We start from the raw sequence: 16,575 nt of genomic DNA on the forward strand, positions 1-16,575 counted from the left end.
TTGTGCACCTACATCTCAGCTAATTTAATCTTTCATGCTAGAAACAAACATATTGGGGTGGATACCACTTTGTTTGAGAAAGAGAACATTTTCTATCTACCAGTGATCAAGCTATTAGAACAATTGTGGGAACAATATCAATATGATACGTTGCGATTGAGGGGAGTGTTAAGAGAATATCTTCTTCATGTAATAAACCATGTTGATCCTGTCATAGCTATAGATAGTAGTCCTAATTAGAACCAACCTAGGAGGAACTAGGCGGTTTTTTCATTAAGAAGAAGAAAATAGGCATCCAAATTCAAGTTAGAGGGGGCTTAAACCTAGCTTAACCAGTTGAGCTAGGCTCACTTCCGGCTATAGATAGTAGTCCTGCATCATTGTATCAATATTAGTGCACGTATGGTAATCAATCACAGATTGTATCCTTACTATGTAAAGCCATGTCAAGAACTGTTCTTGAATCTTATCGATATACTTATGCAGCCTCTTAAGGAAGGTGAGAACGCTTACCCATCTACTCTCACAGATTGGACTTCTGCTTAACCGTGCAAATAATCCTCAAGCCAACTCCACGAAGCCCGCGACTCTAAGAGCAGGTTCATACGTTCACCATGCAGACTGCAAATTCGAATGCCCAAGCTAAGTGTGAAAAGAGTCTTAGTCTGAACAGAGTAACAACATCTCTTCTGATTTCTGATTCCTCCAATGCAGAAAAAAATTGCATGGCATCAGTGTGCCGGTACGAATTCCAGCGCTACCACGTCCCAAACTCGCTCACCTATTTCACACATCACGCCCCTTCTCCCTCCCTCCGAACTTATCCACTCCTATAAATCTCCCTCTACATCGCAACTCCTCGCTTCCAAACCCCTGGCAACAACTTGCAACAACAATGGCGTCCCCTCGCTGCGCTCACCTCCTCCTGACCATCACCATTCTGCTGCAACTCTGCCATCTGGCTCGGGCAATGCCACTACCTTCACCTTCACCGTCGTCAAACGCCGCCTCCCCGTCCGCTCCTCCGGCACCGCCCGTGCCGGCGCTACCACGAGGCTTGCCACGGATCATACCGGCGTGGTCGATGCCGCCGGTGAATCCGTTCACGGCGAAGGCGGCGTTCATCCGGTACTGGAACCGGAAGGTGCGCAGCAACCGCCCGCACCCGGCCTTCTTCTTCGCCAAGCTCTCCCCGCTCTCGGCCCCCGACGCCGCCGCGTTCTCCACCCTCGCCTCCGCGGGGAAGCTGGCCTCCCGCATCCGCGACTTCTGCGCGGCGGCGTCGCTGCTCTGCCCCTCGACCCCCGCGGCGTCCTGGTCGGCGTCGTCCTCGTCCGTGGAGGACGGCGCAGCGGGCATCGCCTCCTCCGGCGGTGGCGCCGGCTCCGCGGCGCCGTTCAAGAACTACGAGAACGGCAACTTCAGCAGCTACGGAAACAGCGGCGGAGGCGGCGCAGACCAGTTCGCGGCGTACTCGAGCGGGAAGAGCGGCCCCGTCGACTCGTTCAAGCGCTACGGCAAGGGCTCGCTGGGGCGGAACGACTCCTTCACCAACTACGAGGCGGGGGGCAACGTCGGGACGTCCAGCTTCAGCTCGTACACCACCGGCGCCACCGGTGGTGCCGGGGAGTTCGCCGGGTACGCCGGGCAGACCAACACGGTGGCGGCGACCTTCGCCACCTACGACTCCGGCGGCAACGGGCGAGCGCACGAGTTCACGGCGTACGCGCAGGACGCCAACTCCGGCGTGGAGGGCTTCACAAGCTACGGCAAGGCCGCGAACGCCGCCGCCGAGTCCTTCAAGACCTACGGCAACAACTCCAACACGGTCGCCTCCGGCTTCATCAACTACGGCGAGAAGGCGAACGGCCTCAACGACACGTTCGCGTCCTACGGCCTCGACGGGAACGCCCCCGAGAACACGTTCCGTAGCTACGCCTCCGGCAGCAACGCCGCCGTCGACGACTTCAAGGGGTACAGGGACGCGGCCAACATTGGCGACGATAGCTTCACGTCCTACGCGAGCAACGCCAACGGCGCGGAGGCCGGCTTCGACAGCTACGGCAAGTCGACTAACCCCGGGAGCGTGTCGTTCAAGGGCTACGGCCAGGGCTCCAACCCCAACCACCGCATCGGGTTCACGCATTACTCCGGCGACAACACGACGTTCAAAGCGTACTCCAACGAAGGCGTCGAGTTCAAGGAGTACCAGAACATGTCCAAGATGGAGGTGTCCAAGACAGCTGCGGGGGTAGAGGCTACCGGACATCGGCAGCCGAAGTGGTCGCCGGGGCCAGGGAAGTTCTTCCGGGAGCGCGACCTCATGACGGGCAACCGAATGCCAATGCCGGACATCGCCGACAAGTTGCCGCACCGCGCGTTCCTGCCGAGGGACATCGCCGCGAAGATACCGTTCGAGGAGGGCGCCGTGTCGGCGCTGTTCGGCGCGCCGCCGGGCACGGCGATGCGGCAGGTGGTGGCGTCGACGGTGGCCGAGTGCGCGCGCGCGCCGAGCCGTGGCGAGACGAAGCGGTGCGCGACGTCGGCGGAGGACATGGTGGACTTCGCGGTGGAGATGCTGGGCAGCAGCAACATCGCGGTGCGCAGCACGGAGTCGACGGCGGGCAGCGGCCGGGACGTCCGGCTGGGCAAGATCACGGGCGTCGCCGGCGGCGGCGTGACCCGGTCCGTGTCGTGCCACCAGAGCCTGTTCCCGTACCTGGTGTACTACTGCCACTCGGTGCCGCGCGTCAGGCTGTACGAGGCCGACATCCTGGACGTGGACTCCAACCGGAGGATCAACCACGGCGTGGCCATCTGCCACCTCGACACGTCCGACTGGAGCCCCAACCATGGCGCGTTCGTCGCGCTCGGTGGGAAGCCCGGCGAGATCGAGGTGTGCCACTGGATCTTCGAGGGGGACATGACCTGGACCCTTGTTGATTGATGGCATCCCCGACCGCTAGATTTGGCTTAGCTGTTTCTGCTTAATCTCGATTAAAGAAATGCTTAATTCTGCTTACTTTTTTATCTTTCCATTTAGAAAGATTTTTGGGACTTGTTGCTAATATAAATATGTTTTCTATTGTCGATCAAATTGACTTCAGCGCAGCGAATACGATTAAGAAACAATGTTGAATAGGTCAAAATCTCTTGTAGGTGAAAGTGGTGGTTGTCCAGCACCTTGTGCATGCTAAACCACATAGCACATCAAGTGTTATTAGTATGCAACGAGTTTGTTTCCTAACCTTGATTACAGTAACGGAAACCATGATCTTGTTGAACAACAATACATCTACCCCCTGCTACCATGTAGCTCGCGAAGCTGGGCTTTGTCCTCAAGTATGCATAGCTAGTTGTTGCAACAAAATAGTATCTGCTTGTCAACAGCGAAACGTCCTGTCTCTCAAATATGTTTTGTGTGCGTGTGCGTATTTATAGGGATGCGCATATATGCAAATATTTATTTTAGTACTCTTCACTCCGATAGAAAAGGGAGTGATGTGTTTCAAAAAATAAAAAAGTAGTCAACGAAGCAAAAAAGGTTCATCCATTTAGTTTTGATAACTACTTTCGCACCTAAATTAGACATGGTTTGGAGAGCGGTTTATTTATGGCACCATTGTATAGGGCTATGTCAATGTTTAAATCATTATTTATAAAAAAAATACTGTTTGAATATTTTTTTTAAATTAACCAGACAAGAGAGCTACTGATTTAAATTAAAAAAAGATAAAATCAGTACTGGGCAAACGACAAATACGGAAACACTACAATGGCTACAACAACCCAATATCAAGCAAGCCAAACCCACATGAGCGGCATGTCTCTAAACCCCTCGACTAACCAAACACTGCGAAGGACTTAAGGACCTCACAACTTATCAGACCCATGCTAACAAAAAAATTAAGGCAAGGATGCAGTTCAAAAAACTTGGACACTTTGTAACTGCGTATAGTAATCTTTTTACGGAACCGGTAGGGGAGGCCCTACCCATATTTTTGTATATATAAAAAAGAGTGCATGTACATATTAGAAAGCTTTAATCCTAACAGACAACTCAGCCAATTGGTTATTTTCTCCTTGATGGCTGGTTTGGTCCTTAGGGTGACCAGCCGAAGCTCCTCTACAAAGCATGCTTGCCAATGGGCAAAGGAAAGAGATCCTCCATAAAAGACGATGCTGTTTCTATGTCACCATAAAGCCCAAGCTGCTACAATCACAATCTCTCTGAAGATGGTTGAAACATAACGCTCTCTTTGTTAGAATAGCAGATAGGTTCGGCTTATGTAAAACGTAATATGCATGGAGTGTATAACATGCATATGCGCCTGGGACTGGTATTCGTAGTCAGCTTGGACTCGGCATAGAGATAGAGATATATGTAATAGAGACCGAGTACCCTTGCTAATTACGATTGTAAACAATATGTACTCTTGAGGGGGATTGTCCCTATATAAACACGGAACCGATGGCGAGCCGGGTAAGGTAGCCACGTTTACCAATCTACTATAATTCTTTCATGGTAATCAGAGCTGTCTTCTTCCAATACATCTAATTGCTAGCCTCGATTATGGCGTCATCATCCAGCGCCCCCTCTGTTGCGCCCCTAGGGCCACAAGTTACCGAGAAGCTCACCCGGGACAACTATGTCCTTTGGAAGGCGCAAGTCCTTCCCCCCATTAGAGGCGCTCAGCTCATGGGGATCATTGATGGATCCTTCAAGTCGCCGTCAATGACCATAGAAGTTGTGAGGGACGACAAGACGAAAGAGATCCACGTCAATCCAGCATATTCAGCATGGCTTGCTCAAGACCAGCAGGTGCTTGCTTTCCTTTTTAATTCAGTTTCGAAAGATGTGTTGGGCCAAGTTGCGACACTGGATTCTGCAGCTGCTGTTTGGGCGGCGCTAGAGACAATGTTCTCAGCGCAATCGCGTGCGAGAGTGACAAACCTACGCATGCAGATTTCTACTTTGAAGAAAGGAAGTATGAGTACATCTGAATACTTCAACAAGATGAAGGCTTTAGGTGATGAATTGGCAGCCGCTGGCAAGAAAATAGAAGATGATGAGATGGTCTCCTTCATACTCACCGGATTAGATGCGGACTATAATCCAATTGTGACTTCGGTTATGGGCAGGTTGGATCCAATTCCCTTGTCTGAATTATATGCTCAAGTAATGTCGTATGAAACAAGACTTGAGATGCTGCAAAACCAAGGTGGACAGTACCAATCTTCAGCAAACTTCTCTTCGTCCCGTGGTCATGGTGGAGGCAGCAACTTTAATCGTGGTCGATCAGGAGGATTTCGTGGACGTGGAGGCCGAGGAGGTCGAGGTACTGGTGGACGACAAAATCAGTCCACCAACCTAAGGTTCGACGGGCAAGGTACCTCAAAGCCAAGGTGCCAAATCTGTGATAAACCAAACCATTCGGCTCTTGAGTGCTGGCACAGGTTTGAGGAGGATTTTCAGCCCAACGTGAGCAACAAAACAGCTGCCAATGCTACATACTATGGTGTTGATACAAATTGGTATGTGGACAGTGGATCAACTGATCATATTACGTTGGACCTCGACAAGATGACTGTTCGGGAGAAGTATGGCAGCCGTGATCAAGTCCACACTGCTAGTGGTTCAGGTATGAGCATTAGTAATATTGGTTATTCTATTTTGCAATCCCCAATTCGAAACCTCCTTCTAAAAGATGTCCTCCATGTCCCATCAGCTAACAAAAATCTTGCTTCCGTTCACCGTTTAGCTCGTGATAATGATGCTTATTTTGAATTTCATCCCACTTTTTTCCTTATTAAGGACCGGGCAACGAGGAGAATTCTACATCAAGGAAGATGTAAGGGTGGTCTTTACCCTTTGGTGCCGAGCTCCCTAGATAATAGTTGGAGAAAACAATCTTTTGTAATAAGTAGGCCATCCATTAAGCAATGGCATAGTCGCCTAGGACATCCTGCTCTTCCCATTGTTACTCATGTCCTCAAAAATAATGATCTTCCCTTTATTAATGATGATAGTACCACATCTGTTTGTGATTCTTGTCAGCGTGCCAAGAGCCATCAACTTCCCTACTCCAAGTCTCAGAACATCTCTACCATTCCGCTTGCTCTAATTCACTCCGATGTCTGGGGTCCTGCACCTACATCTGTAGGGCGGTACAACTACTATGTGAGCTTTATTGACGACTATAGCAAGTACACCTGGATATATCTTCTTCGACAAAAATCTGATGTCTTTGCTGTCTTCGTGACTTCCAGCAACTCGTAGAAAGAAATTTTAGCCGAAAGATTTTATCCATGCAAACTGATTGGGGTGGCGAGTATGAGAAGCTAAATACCTTCTTTAAATAGATAGGGATCTCTCATCGCGTCTCTTGCCCTCATGCTCATCAACAGAATGGCACGGCCGAGAGAAAGCATCGTCACATCGTCGACATTGGCCTCGCTCTCCTCGCACAAGCCTCCATGCCATTAAAGTTTTGGGACGAAGCGTTCCTCACAGCCACACACCTCATCAATCTTCTGCCTAGCAAGGTCCTTAATCTTCACACCCCAACTGAGCTCCTCCTCCAAGAAGAACCTGACTATATGTCCTTGCGTGTGTTCGGGTGTGCCTGCTGGCCCAATTTACGACCCTTCAACAATAAGAAGCTTTCCTTCCGTTCTACGCGATGTGCCTTCCTTGGCTATAGTCCCCTCCATAAAGGCTTCAAATGCTTAGACATCTCATCAGGGCGTGTGTATATCTCGCGCGATGTTATCTTTGACGAGGCCGTGTTTCCTTTTGAGATGCTACATTAGAATGCAGGAGCTCGTCTTCGACAAGAAATTTTACTCCTTTCTGAAGATCTTTACGCCACCAATCCGGGGGGAGCAAATAGCAATGAACCAATAATTACTGATGACCATAACCTTGACATGCCTTCTAGTGATGTGATTGGTGTGCAGGATCACGAAGGAGCACTCGCTGGTGAAAACCCAACTCAAAACAGACAGCAGCAGCAAAATTCTCCGTTTCTGGATAGAGACACAGGTGCTGAAATCCAGGAGGATTTTCCAACAGCATCTGGCACGGAAGGCAATGCGGATTCGGCGGCGGCAGCACCTGGCGACAGCAGCAGCGGTGCAGCGCTAGCGCCGGCTGGCAGCGCGCGGAGTCATCCCGCGTCACGGCATGGGCGTGTCGAGCCCGGGCTGGCTGACGGGAGCGCGGGAGGCTCCACCTCCGTACGATCCTCCGCGACAGAACCTGGATCGCGTGCAGATGGCAACGTTGTGCCCGAACTTGCGACCTCAGCAGCTGCTCGCCCAAACACGAGATCACAAAGTGGGGTTTTTAAGCCAAAAGTTTTCACAGATGGAACAATTCGATACTCCAGCTACTGTTCGACAGGGGAACCTGATAATCTTGCTGAAGCTCTGAGCAATCCAAAGTGGACTCATGCGATGGAAGAAGAGATAATGGCATTACACAAGAACAACACCTGGCATCTTGTTCCTCCAAGGCAAGACATAAATTTGATAGACTGCAAATGGGTGTATAAGTTAAAGAGGAAATCTGATGGGAGTATTGATCGCTACAAAGCTCGATTAGTCGCAAAAGGGTTTAAGCAAAGATATGGGATCGACTATGAAGACACCTTTAGTCCTGTGGTTAAAATTGCTACAATAAGATTGGTATTGTCTATTGCAGTATCAAGGGCCTGGTGCTTACGGCAATTAGATGTGAAGAACGTGTTTCTTCATGGTGTTCTGGAAGAAGAGGTTTACATGAAGCAACCACCGGGTTTCGAAGATCCGTCAAAGCCTAACTACATTTGCAAGCTGGACAAGGCACTGTATGGATTAAAACAAGCTCCGAGAGCTTGGTACTCAAGGTTGAGCACAAAGTTGTGCGCGCTTGGATTTCGACCATCAAAATCAGATTCGTCCCTCTTTATATACTCTAGTGGAAACATCACTATATACATGCTCATTTATGTGGATGATATAATTGTTACAAGTTCCTCTCCTCAAGCCGTGACTGATTTACTCAACAAACTTCGAGAAGAGTTTGCCCTGAAGGATCTAGGAGATCTGAATTACTTCCTTGGCATCGAAGTAAAAAAGGTGAATGGTGGTTTGCAGCTTTCGCAAGGGAAATATGCGTCTGATATTTTAACAAGGGTTGGCATGCTGAAGTGCAAAAGTGCACCTACTCCATTGTCCGCAACAGAAAAATTGTCAGGGGAAGATGGCATGCCATTTTCACTAGAAGATGGGACGCGGTACATGAGCATAGTAGGAGCATTGCAATATCTGACTCTCACCCGGCCTGACCTCGCATACTCAGTAAATAAAGTCTGTCAGTATCTACATGCTCCAACTACGGCTCACTGGAGTGCAGTAAAGAGGATCCTGCGATACACTCAAGGAACTATGGACGTTGGCTTAACTATTCGACCTTCCGATTCAACTCTGCTTAGTGCATTTTCGGATGCAGATTGGGCAAGCTCGATTGATGACAGAAGATCTACCGGTGGTTTTGCAATATTCCTTGGACCTAACTTAATATCGTGGAGCGCTAGAAAGCAACCTACTGTGTCAAGATCAAGCACGGAAGCTGAATATAAGTCATTAGCAAATGCTACTGCTGAACTTATATGGGTGGAAGCGCTGTTGCAAGAACTAGGTGTGCGGATAGCTCAGATTCCGTGCTTATGGTGTGATAATCTTGGAGCCACTTATCTCTCAACTAATCCAGTGTTTCATGCAAGGGCAAAACACATCGAGATTGATTTTCATTTTGTGAGAGAAAGGGTTACCAGGAAGCAGTTGCAAATTCGGTTCATTCCTTCTAGAGATCAAGTGGCAGATGGATTTACAAAGCCGTTGGCAACTCAGAAATTCATAGAGTTTCGAAACAATCTCAACCTGACAAGCAAGATCAGTTGAGATTGCGGGAGGCTGTTAGAATAGCAGATAGGTTCGGCTTATGTAAAACGTAATATGCATGGAGTGTATAACATGCATATGCGCCTAGGACTGGTATTCGTAGTCAGCTTGGACTCGGCATAGAGATAGAGATATATGTAATAGAGACCGAGTACCCTTGCTAATTACGATTGTAAACAACATGTACTCTTGAGGGGGATTGTCCCTATATAAACACGGAACCGATGGCGAGCCGGGTAAGGTAGCCACGTTTACCAATCTACTATAATTCTTTCACTCTTGCCTGAATTATCATGCCCAAAATAGGAAAGACTGTAATTTCAGTGAATGTCCATGAAGGACCGTGAACCAAAACGGTCGGTATAAATTTCAAACCACCGGTTTCGTGCTCTAAATTATGATATCATTTTCGACCGTTCCTGGTTTTGGTAAAACATAAAAGTTGAAGCAATGTGCGACTTGAAGGACATGATCGATTGTGGATTTTGCTATCCAAGTTGACGGCAGTTAGAATGCCAGTTTGAACCGTAAGTGCACGGATCAGTTGTAGCTTTTCCATTAGAGTATTCCTCGAAGGTTTATCAATCCGTGAAATGATCTAGACTAACTAAGTATCAAGAAACCTGATTCTAGTTGCAAGATGATTGTGAATAAGGATGAATAGACATGAGTAGATACGAAGCATGAGCATATATGAACAAGAGATAACTCATCTAGAGCAAAGTCTAAAGCCTAGACTATGCATATGTTGCAGTTCTAGCTAGATGGCAAGCAAACATATGGTTCTCATTCAAAGCATCTTTAAACCACCACCTCCGGTCTGACTCCCGAAAACCACCACCTTCATCTTAATTTCGAAGTTAACTTGCCATATCTTGTGAAACTCAACCTCTAAGTCATCTTGGAGGAGTCCTCACCGAAGATGAGCATGAATGGGGGCCCTGGGGACCTAGGCCGATCGACCTAGGCTCCATAGGCCGATCGGCCTAGGCCCTTTTTGGGGCCTCTGGCCTTTATTTTTCTCTGGATCGTCGCTTCTCCCGAGCCTCATCCAATTATGCTCCAATTTAGTCCAATTTCCTGCGAAAATAGAATGTCCTCCAAACTACAATGCATATGCGAAAATGGTCTGATTATGAAGTATGATCAATAGTTACGATATTATTTGTATGTCAACATTGAAGATAAATAAAAGTGTGTAAATAACGAGCGCCAACAATCCATCATTTTACATAGTAATGAAGTGTTCTTGGTTGAATTCAAATTCTCGGCTATCACCTTTGGAGCAGATCAAATCGAAGTTTTTAATAAAGTGGGCTCTGAAATCCCAACATGCCTTGCCCAAATTCAACTAATTTTATAGTCATTTTTCATCATTTTTTATTTATTTCATAAATATGGAAAACTCGACCTCTTTCATTTTGTACATTATGATTTTATTTTATACCGTGTTCTATCGTTTTCATCCCTAGCACGACTCACGACTCATGACTCATGAGTACTTGGGCGCGGGCATCTTCTCAGGAAGCGTTGGCAGCGTCACCTCACACTGCAGCATGCTCACCGCTTGCCTGATGGAAGGCCGCAGGCTGCAGTCCGGATGGGCGCACACCAGCCCGACGACCATCACCCGCTCCATCTCGACACGGTCGAAGTCGCCGCCCATCCGCTCGTCGGCGGCTTCCACAACGGCCCCTCTTCCGTACAGGCCCCAGACCCACTCCAGGAGGCGCGCCCTCCCCAGGTTCTCCTGGTCGTCAGGCACAACGGGCGGCCGGCCGCAGGCGATCTCGAGGAGCACCACGCCAAAGCTGTACACGTCCGACTCCGAGCCTGCCCGGCCGGCGACGAGGCATTCCGGGTCCATGTAGCCCAAGGTACCCGCGAGGTTGGTCGTGTGGGAGCCGCGGCCGTGGTCGACGAGCCTCGCCAGGCCGAAGTCGCCCAGCTTGGCGCCAAAAGACGCGTCCAGCATGATGTTGCTCGGCTTGACGTCTCTGTGCACCACACACTGCTCCCACTCCTGGTGAAGATACAGGAGGGCTGATCCCAAGCCGAGCACGATCTTGAACCTACATAATACAGCACAGGAGATCCAAATTTGAGTCTGCTGCTCGGCAATTGCTGGCCTTGGATTTTGGAATTGAACTGATCTTACCTGACTGGCCATGTAAGGAGAATGACTGGGTTGTAGAGATGGGTGTCAAGGCTACCATTGGGCATCAGTTCATACACCAACAGGAGCTCCCTCCCCTCGTGGCACCATCCGATGAGCTGCACCAGGTTTCGATGCCTCAGCCGGCTTATGATCTTCACCACAGAGGTTTACTCTTTTCTTCCTTGCTCTGAACCTCTGGAAACTCTCTTGATGGCAACGTGGAGGTTTAGCTCTTTCAGAAATCCTTTGTATCCCATATTTTAAACGGAATTCCTCAAAATTTAAAAGAAACCAAATATGTATATTGTGAAGTTTGACTGGAAGAGCTACGATTTTTTAGAAGACTCATTCAGCTTCTTAGTTCATAGTGCAAGATGATTAAATACAACAAAATAAAACTGACATGCTGAAGTTATTTTCTTCCGACTTTATAATTCAAGATGCATGTGGTTGCACACCACCCAACTATTTCTCAAGATGATTAAAAACAACAAAAGAACATAAAAACGCACGCTAAGCATCCACCTTCTCGTCCTGGCTTTCCTCTAAATTCCCGTTCACCTTCTTCACGCACAACTCACTGATCATGTCTTTCAGTGCTTTACATGATGGCCCTCCTTCTGCCATGGCCTCCTTAGCACTGGCTGACAGCTCCGCCACATTCTTCGCCACTTCCACCCCTTCCTCACCCAGCATCAGCACCCTCACCACCTTGGAAACCTCCTCGCTTGTGACCAAACCCCTAATGGTTCTATCACTTGTCTGAACTCTTACCGCGATCTTCAACTCATCAACTAAAAACTTCGCATTGAAAGGTTGATCAGCATGCATAGGCCAAACCGCTAGTGGCACACCAGCTGCAACACCCTCAAGTACCGAATTCCACCCAGAATGGCTCAAGAACCCTCGCACACTCTCATGCTTCAAAATCTCCAACTGGTCCACCCACTCCCTCACCACCAATCCTCTGCCCTTTGTACGCTCTTCGAAACCCGAACCGAGGTCAATGTTCTTGGGCCTGACAGCCCATATAAAGTCCACCTCGGCCCGCTCGAGCCCATCCGCGACCTCCTTCAACTGTGACTCCGGGATTGCAGCTAGCGTCCCAAGAGCAACATACAGCACCGCCCTACCATCGGCCGTCTTGTTGTCAAGCCACTCCATCCAAGAGGGCTGGGCCTCGGCGGGCGCAGATGCTGGTTGGGCCAGGCAGAGGGGCCCGACGGGCCAGGCCCTGGGGCCCACATGCTGGTTCCAGAAGTCAACGTACTGAGCCTCCAGGCCGTGGAAGGTGTTGATGATCATCCCTTGACTCTCCTCTACGGCCTTGCCCAGCTTACCGTCGAGCTCCATCATGGGCGCTATGGACGCCGGGTCGCCGAAGGGTGCCATGAAGTCCTCGAAGGTGAGCTTTATGTGCGGGAACTCCGGCACCGTGAAGGTGCCCGGGTTGCCGTCTTCGTCGACGTCGTCGGGTTTCAGCGTCGCGCACGGGTCGTGGCGCACGCGCACCTCCCGCATGACGTGCGCGAACGCCGAGATGCCGAAGAAGGACACCTTCGGGATGCCTAGCGTTTCCGCCGACGCTTTCGTCCAGTACAGGAACGGGTCGGTGACGAGGAGGCTGGCCGGCGGTTGCATCTCGGCGAGGGACGCCTCGAGCTGCGGCCGGAGCAGGGACGTGGCGTCGGCGAAGACGGCGAAGGATGCCATGGACGTGAGCCCCTCGGCGCTCTCGACGCCCGGCGGGATGCCCGGGACGTCGGCTGGAAAGGCGAGCTCGACGAGGGCCGCGTCCGCGCCGGATAGACCATCCCGGACGAAGGCGGCGTTGCCGGGAGTCGTGAAGAAGGTGACGGCGGCGAGGCCGTGGCGGTGGAGGTAGTGGGCGAGGTGGATCATCGGGATTGTGTGGCCCTTGGCCAGGAATGGGAAGATGGCGATGTGAGGGAGTTCATGGGTCTCTGGAGACGAAGAGGCAACAGCCATTGCTAACGCGAAAGATCGAATCGATCAAAAAGTTTTTGCTGTTGTAAGCTGATGCCAGTGTGTTACTTATAGGTAGCTGGTGCAAGTAGATGTATATAGGGAGCTCACATCTCAATTGGCTCTAAATAATGCCCATTGCATGGTCCAAGAAAACTTATTAAATCAGCCGTGTGGATAGCGCTGAGAACCGATCGAAAGTAAGGAATTGGAAGGCATCTAGCAATCTGTTCTTACTTTTTTTGAACTAGGACCGTTTTAATGGTAACCAACGGCTAAAATTAAAAGAGCTAATATGCCAACAATTGGAGAATATATTCGGTGTCGGTGGTTAGGATGGAGCATCGAGATATCACATCTAATTTAATTTTAAAGAAAGAGGTAGACATGGAAATAGGGAGTTAGGACTTCATTAACTTGGGGCTCCTTTTGTAACCTCGAAGATAAACACGCAGGGGACTATTATTAGATGTTCGTTGAAATGTTACCTTCTTCTTGAGAGATTCCGTTTATTTCTTCATTAGCCAGTTTTTCGTGGCTGGACAATGATTGACTTCATCAGTATTTATCAGGCTAATCTCACCGAACTTCAGCTTCGCAGTCGCTCTCTTTGCTTGGTATATGAAAGAAACTAAGAAAGTAATTGACTGATCAACAAGATTGCAAGTAGTCAGTGCATATATGGATCAATGGCACAAACACAAGTTATTCTCCAGTCCTTTTCACATGAAACTGATTTCAGAACACAAGTACTTCTATGTCATTACATCATATAAACTTTAGATAAAATATACTAAGATAAAGTAGTGGTCAAATATATATGAGTTGGTCACTGCGTATGTCGATGTCTAAAAGGACAAGAAAATCAGACTATTAGAGGTAGTTGTATTACATGATCTAAGAGGAAACGCATTGATGAGTCCCTATCACGGTTGGGCATCTAGGAAGCTGAAAATTTTTTGTACAAAATTAGCTAGCAAACATAGCAATCAATGTGTAAGTGGTTAGTACTAGGTGCAAAAATTATTGCCCCTAATATAGTACAGCTTGCCACATACTGTAATAGGATGGCAAAAAGTGATGCGTGCTTGTACAAAAGCAAAAAAAAAAAAAAAAAAAAAACGGGTCTCTCATTTAATAGGAGCTTTTTCTCACACGACTCAACCAAATGGTAGTAATTCAACCAATATGGTAGTAATTTAATCAAATTGTGCGTTAATTTAATCAAATTGTGCGTTGACGTCAACGCACAATGAAAACAAGCACTTGCAAAAATGCATGTTATCATGCGGTACTTGAAGATGATTAAGTAGAGCAGATCTTACTGCTGTAAAACTGTGCATTGGTCCTAGCCCTTAGTTCAATGAAGCCCCGTGACCCCTTTAGTACCGGTTGGAATCCCCAATCAGTACTAACTTCCCTCCTATAAATAAGGCGTCTTCTTCCTCCTGCCCGAGCCATTTCCTCCGGTTCGAGCTTCATTCATTCATGGCGAAATAGGGGAGGTGCTGCCAGATTTTTGACCATTTCGTGGGAATTTCAATCATTCAAGTGTTCTAAAGGTTAAAAACTTCATCCTCCCTTGATACATGGTTAGTATACTAATTTTATGCTTTAGAGCTAGAGTAATTTATGATTTTTAGAATAAGGTACAATGGAAATTTTTTTCATTTATATGCATGTGTTATTTAGAGCTCATATTTGTGATTTTTAGAATAAGCTACAATTTTTTGGATCCTATGTTTCGTATTAGTCAAATAAATTGATATGAGGTTAGAGGAATAATTTCATAGTTTAGTCTTTTACAAATATGAGCTAAATAAATAATGGGAAAAAATATAATTTGTTCATATTTTAGTCATTTGCAAATATGAGCGAGATAAATTATGGTACATAGAGATAATAAGATGAAATAGAGGTACGTAATTAGTCATTTTTAGAATAAGCTACAATGGAGAAACTTTTCATTTATATGTTATGTTTGAGCTAAATAAATTGGGGGGAATATAATTTGTTCATAGTTTAGTCATTTGCAAATATAAGCTAAATAAATTGTTGTACATAGAGATGGCTACTGCTGCTGGAGGTAGTGGCGATGATCAAGGGGAAAACCATAATTGGCCCTCATGATAAGCCGAAGAAAATGAGCATATGGGAGAGAGCAATGCTTCGTTATTTGCAAAGATGTCATGAAGATGCTGTTGCGGCGAGTCAGGAACCTCCTTGTGGTGGTCGTTATGCTCTACCGCCAGTCCTGGGTGTTTCAGGTTCACTTAGTACTACCATTGCAGGAAGCACAAATGAATCATAGGATGAGGCTGGGTCAGCGAAACCTTCATCTTCACACCCAAGGTTGCTTAAAGTCCTCCTAGATAGTACTCAGTGGATGGTTTGTCATAGTGTATCATGTTGTTTGTGTCTAAAATTTAAATTTATGTATTTCTATCTAAACTTTCAGCAACATTTGAATTTGTTGTAGTGTATGGTCTGACATTTAAATTTGTGTATTTCTATCTAAACTTTCAGTAACATTTGAGTTTAATGGTATTTATATCATATTTGTTATGTTTCATGTATAATTCTATGGATGATAAGAATATCTTTGGTTTGGTAATACTGTGTAGATAGATCAGCAATGGATGTATAGTGCGGACAAACGCTCCATGGAGTATATTAATGGCTTGCATGGTTTTCTTGATCTGGCAGAGTCCAACAAGCGTCTGGCGGTCTATATCATGGATTATTTGAGGAAATCAAGAGATTAATACAAAAACCTCATAGACATTCTTAACAATGGTCGCTTCCGTCGATATCACGCAGGTAAATTTAATTTCAAGCCTGAATTTCTGGTATGTGTTGAATTTTCACATCTTGTGACACTTCTTTGAACACAACAAATATTTCTTTTGCCATATATATAGTGTTTCAGACAGAATCCGGGGAATAATTTTTGTGGATACTACATATGTGAGTTCATCCATAGCTTTGTAGGTCCAAAGCGTATAACCGACCACGAATTCAGAGTACGTATACAAATTTCTTGACAAACAAATTAGTTCTAATTGTGTAGGCCCATTGATCTACTCTATAATAACATTTGCCAATGATACAGATGAGAGACATGAAGGAAGTACTCCTCAAGATGGAAAAAATAAGAACAATTCAAGAACAACTTAGTGGATTTCTTTTGAACGAGGTAGTAAATCCAGCTAGTTCCATAACGATCTGCATCACCGTCAGAACTAGGGTTCAGAATAGTTGATCCAAATGTTGAGCTTTAAGTACTGATACAATGTAATATTATTTATAAATGTGAATGCAGAAAATGTGTCTATATATAATATTATATCAAATGTAATATTATAGATAAATACAACTTTATATATATTAGTGTATTAGAACTAGTATACGTAAAGGAACGAATATGAAATACTAATATAGAATAAATAAATAGAAAAGAAACAGAAAAGAAAAAACCTCTAGTA

The 16,575-nt window shown here is 46.9% G+C and overlaps 3 protein-coding genes and 1 non-coding gene across 4 annotated transcripts; 2 read left to right on the plus strand and 2 right to left on the minus strand.

The window, feature by feature from the left end:
* The first annotated feature begins 540 nt into the window (after positions 1-540).
* LOC117845881 (BURP domain-containing protein 12) lies at positions 541-3,247 on the plus strand. Its single transcript, XM_034726960.2, has one exon. It carries the CDS (start codon positions 896-898, stop codon positions 2,945-2,947), a length of 2,052 nt encoding a protein of 683 aa, XP_034582851.1. The 5' UTR covers positions 541-895; the 3' UTR covers positions 2,948-3,247.
* Positions 3,248-5,056: 1,809 nt separating this feature from the next.
* On the plus strand, positions 5,057-5,192 carry LOC117846725 (small nucleolar RNA Z247). The gene has a single exon (XR_004638455.1). It is a non-coding gene; the product is annotated as a small nucleolar RNA Z247 (small nucleolar RNA).
* A 5,099-nt stretch (positions 5,193-10,291) lies between these two features.
* LOC117842305 (L-type lectin-domain containing receptor kinase IX.1-like) lies at positions 10,292-11,376 on the minus strand. The gene has a single exon (XM_072292193.1). It carries the CDS (start codon positions 11,114-11,116, stop codon positions 10,439-10,441), a length of 678 nt encoding a protein of 225 aa, XP_072148294.1. The 5' UTR covers positions 11,117-11,376; the 3' UTR covers positions 10,292-10,438.
* A 127-nt stretch (positions 11,377-11,503) lies between these two features.
* On the minus strand, positions 11,504-13,297 carry LOC117842304 (UDP-glycosyltransferase 90A1). The gene has a single exon (XM_034722697.2). The coding sequence runs from the start codon at positions 13,091-13,093 to the stop codon at positions 11,618-11,620; it is 1,476 nt and encodes a 491-aa protein (XP_034578588.1). The 5' UTR covers positions 13,094-13,297; the 3' UTR covers positions 11,504-11,617.
* Between the last annotated feature and the right edge of the window lie 3,278 nt (positions 13,298-16,575).

Source organism: Setaria viridis, chromosome 2 (assembly GCF_005286985.2).
Source record: "Setaria viridis chromosome 2, Setaria_viridis_v4.0, whole genome shotgun sequence".
Classification (NCBI taxonomy): domain Eukaryota; kingdom Viridiplantae; phylum Streptophyta; class Magnoliopsida; order Poales; family Poaceae; genus Setaria; species Setaria viridis.

Bases quoted from the DNA above. Each gene is read 5' to 3' on its own strand.
- LOC117845881 (XM_034726960.2), top strand. From the start codon at position 896: ATGGCGTCCCCTCGCTGCGCTCACCTCCTCCTGACCATCACCATTCTG.
- LOC117842305 (XM_072292193.1), bottom strand. From the start codon at position 11,116: ATGGCCAGTCAGGTAAGATCAGTTCAATTCCAAAATCCAAGGCCAGCA.
- LOC117842304 (XM_034722697.2), bottom strand. From the start codon at position 13,093: ATGGCTGTTGCCTCTTCGTCTCCAGAGACCCATGAACTCCCTCACATC.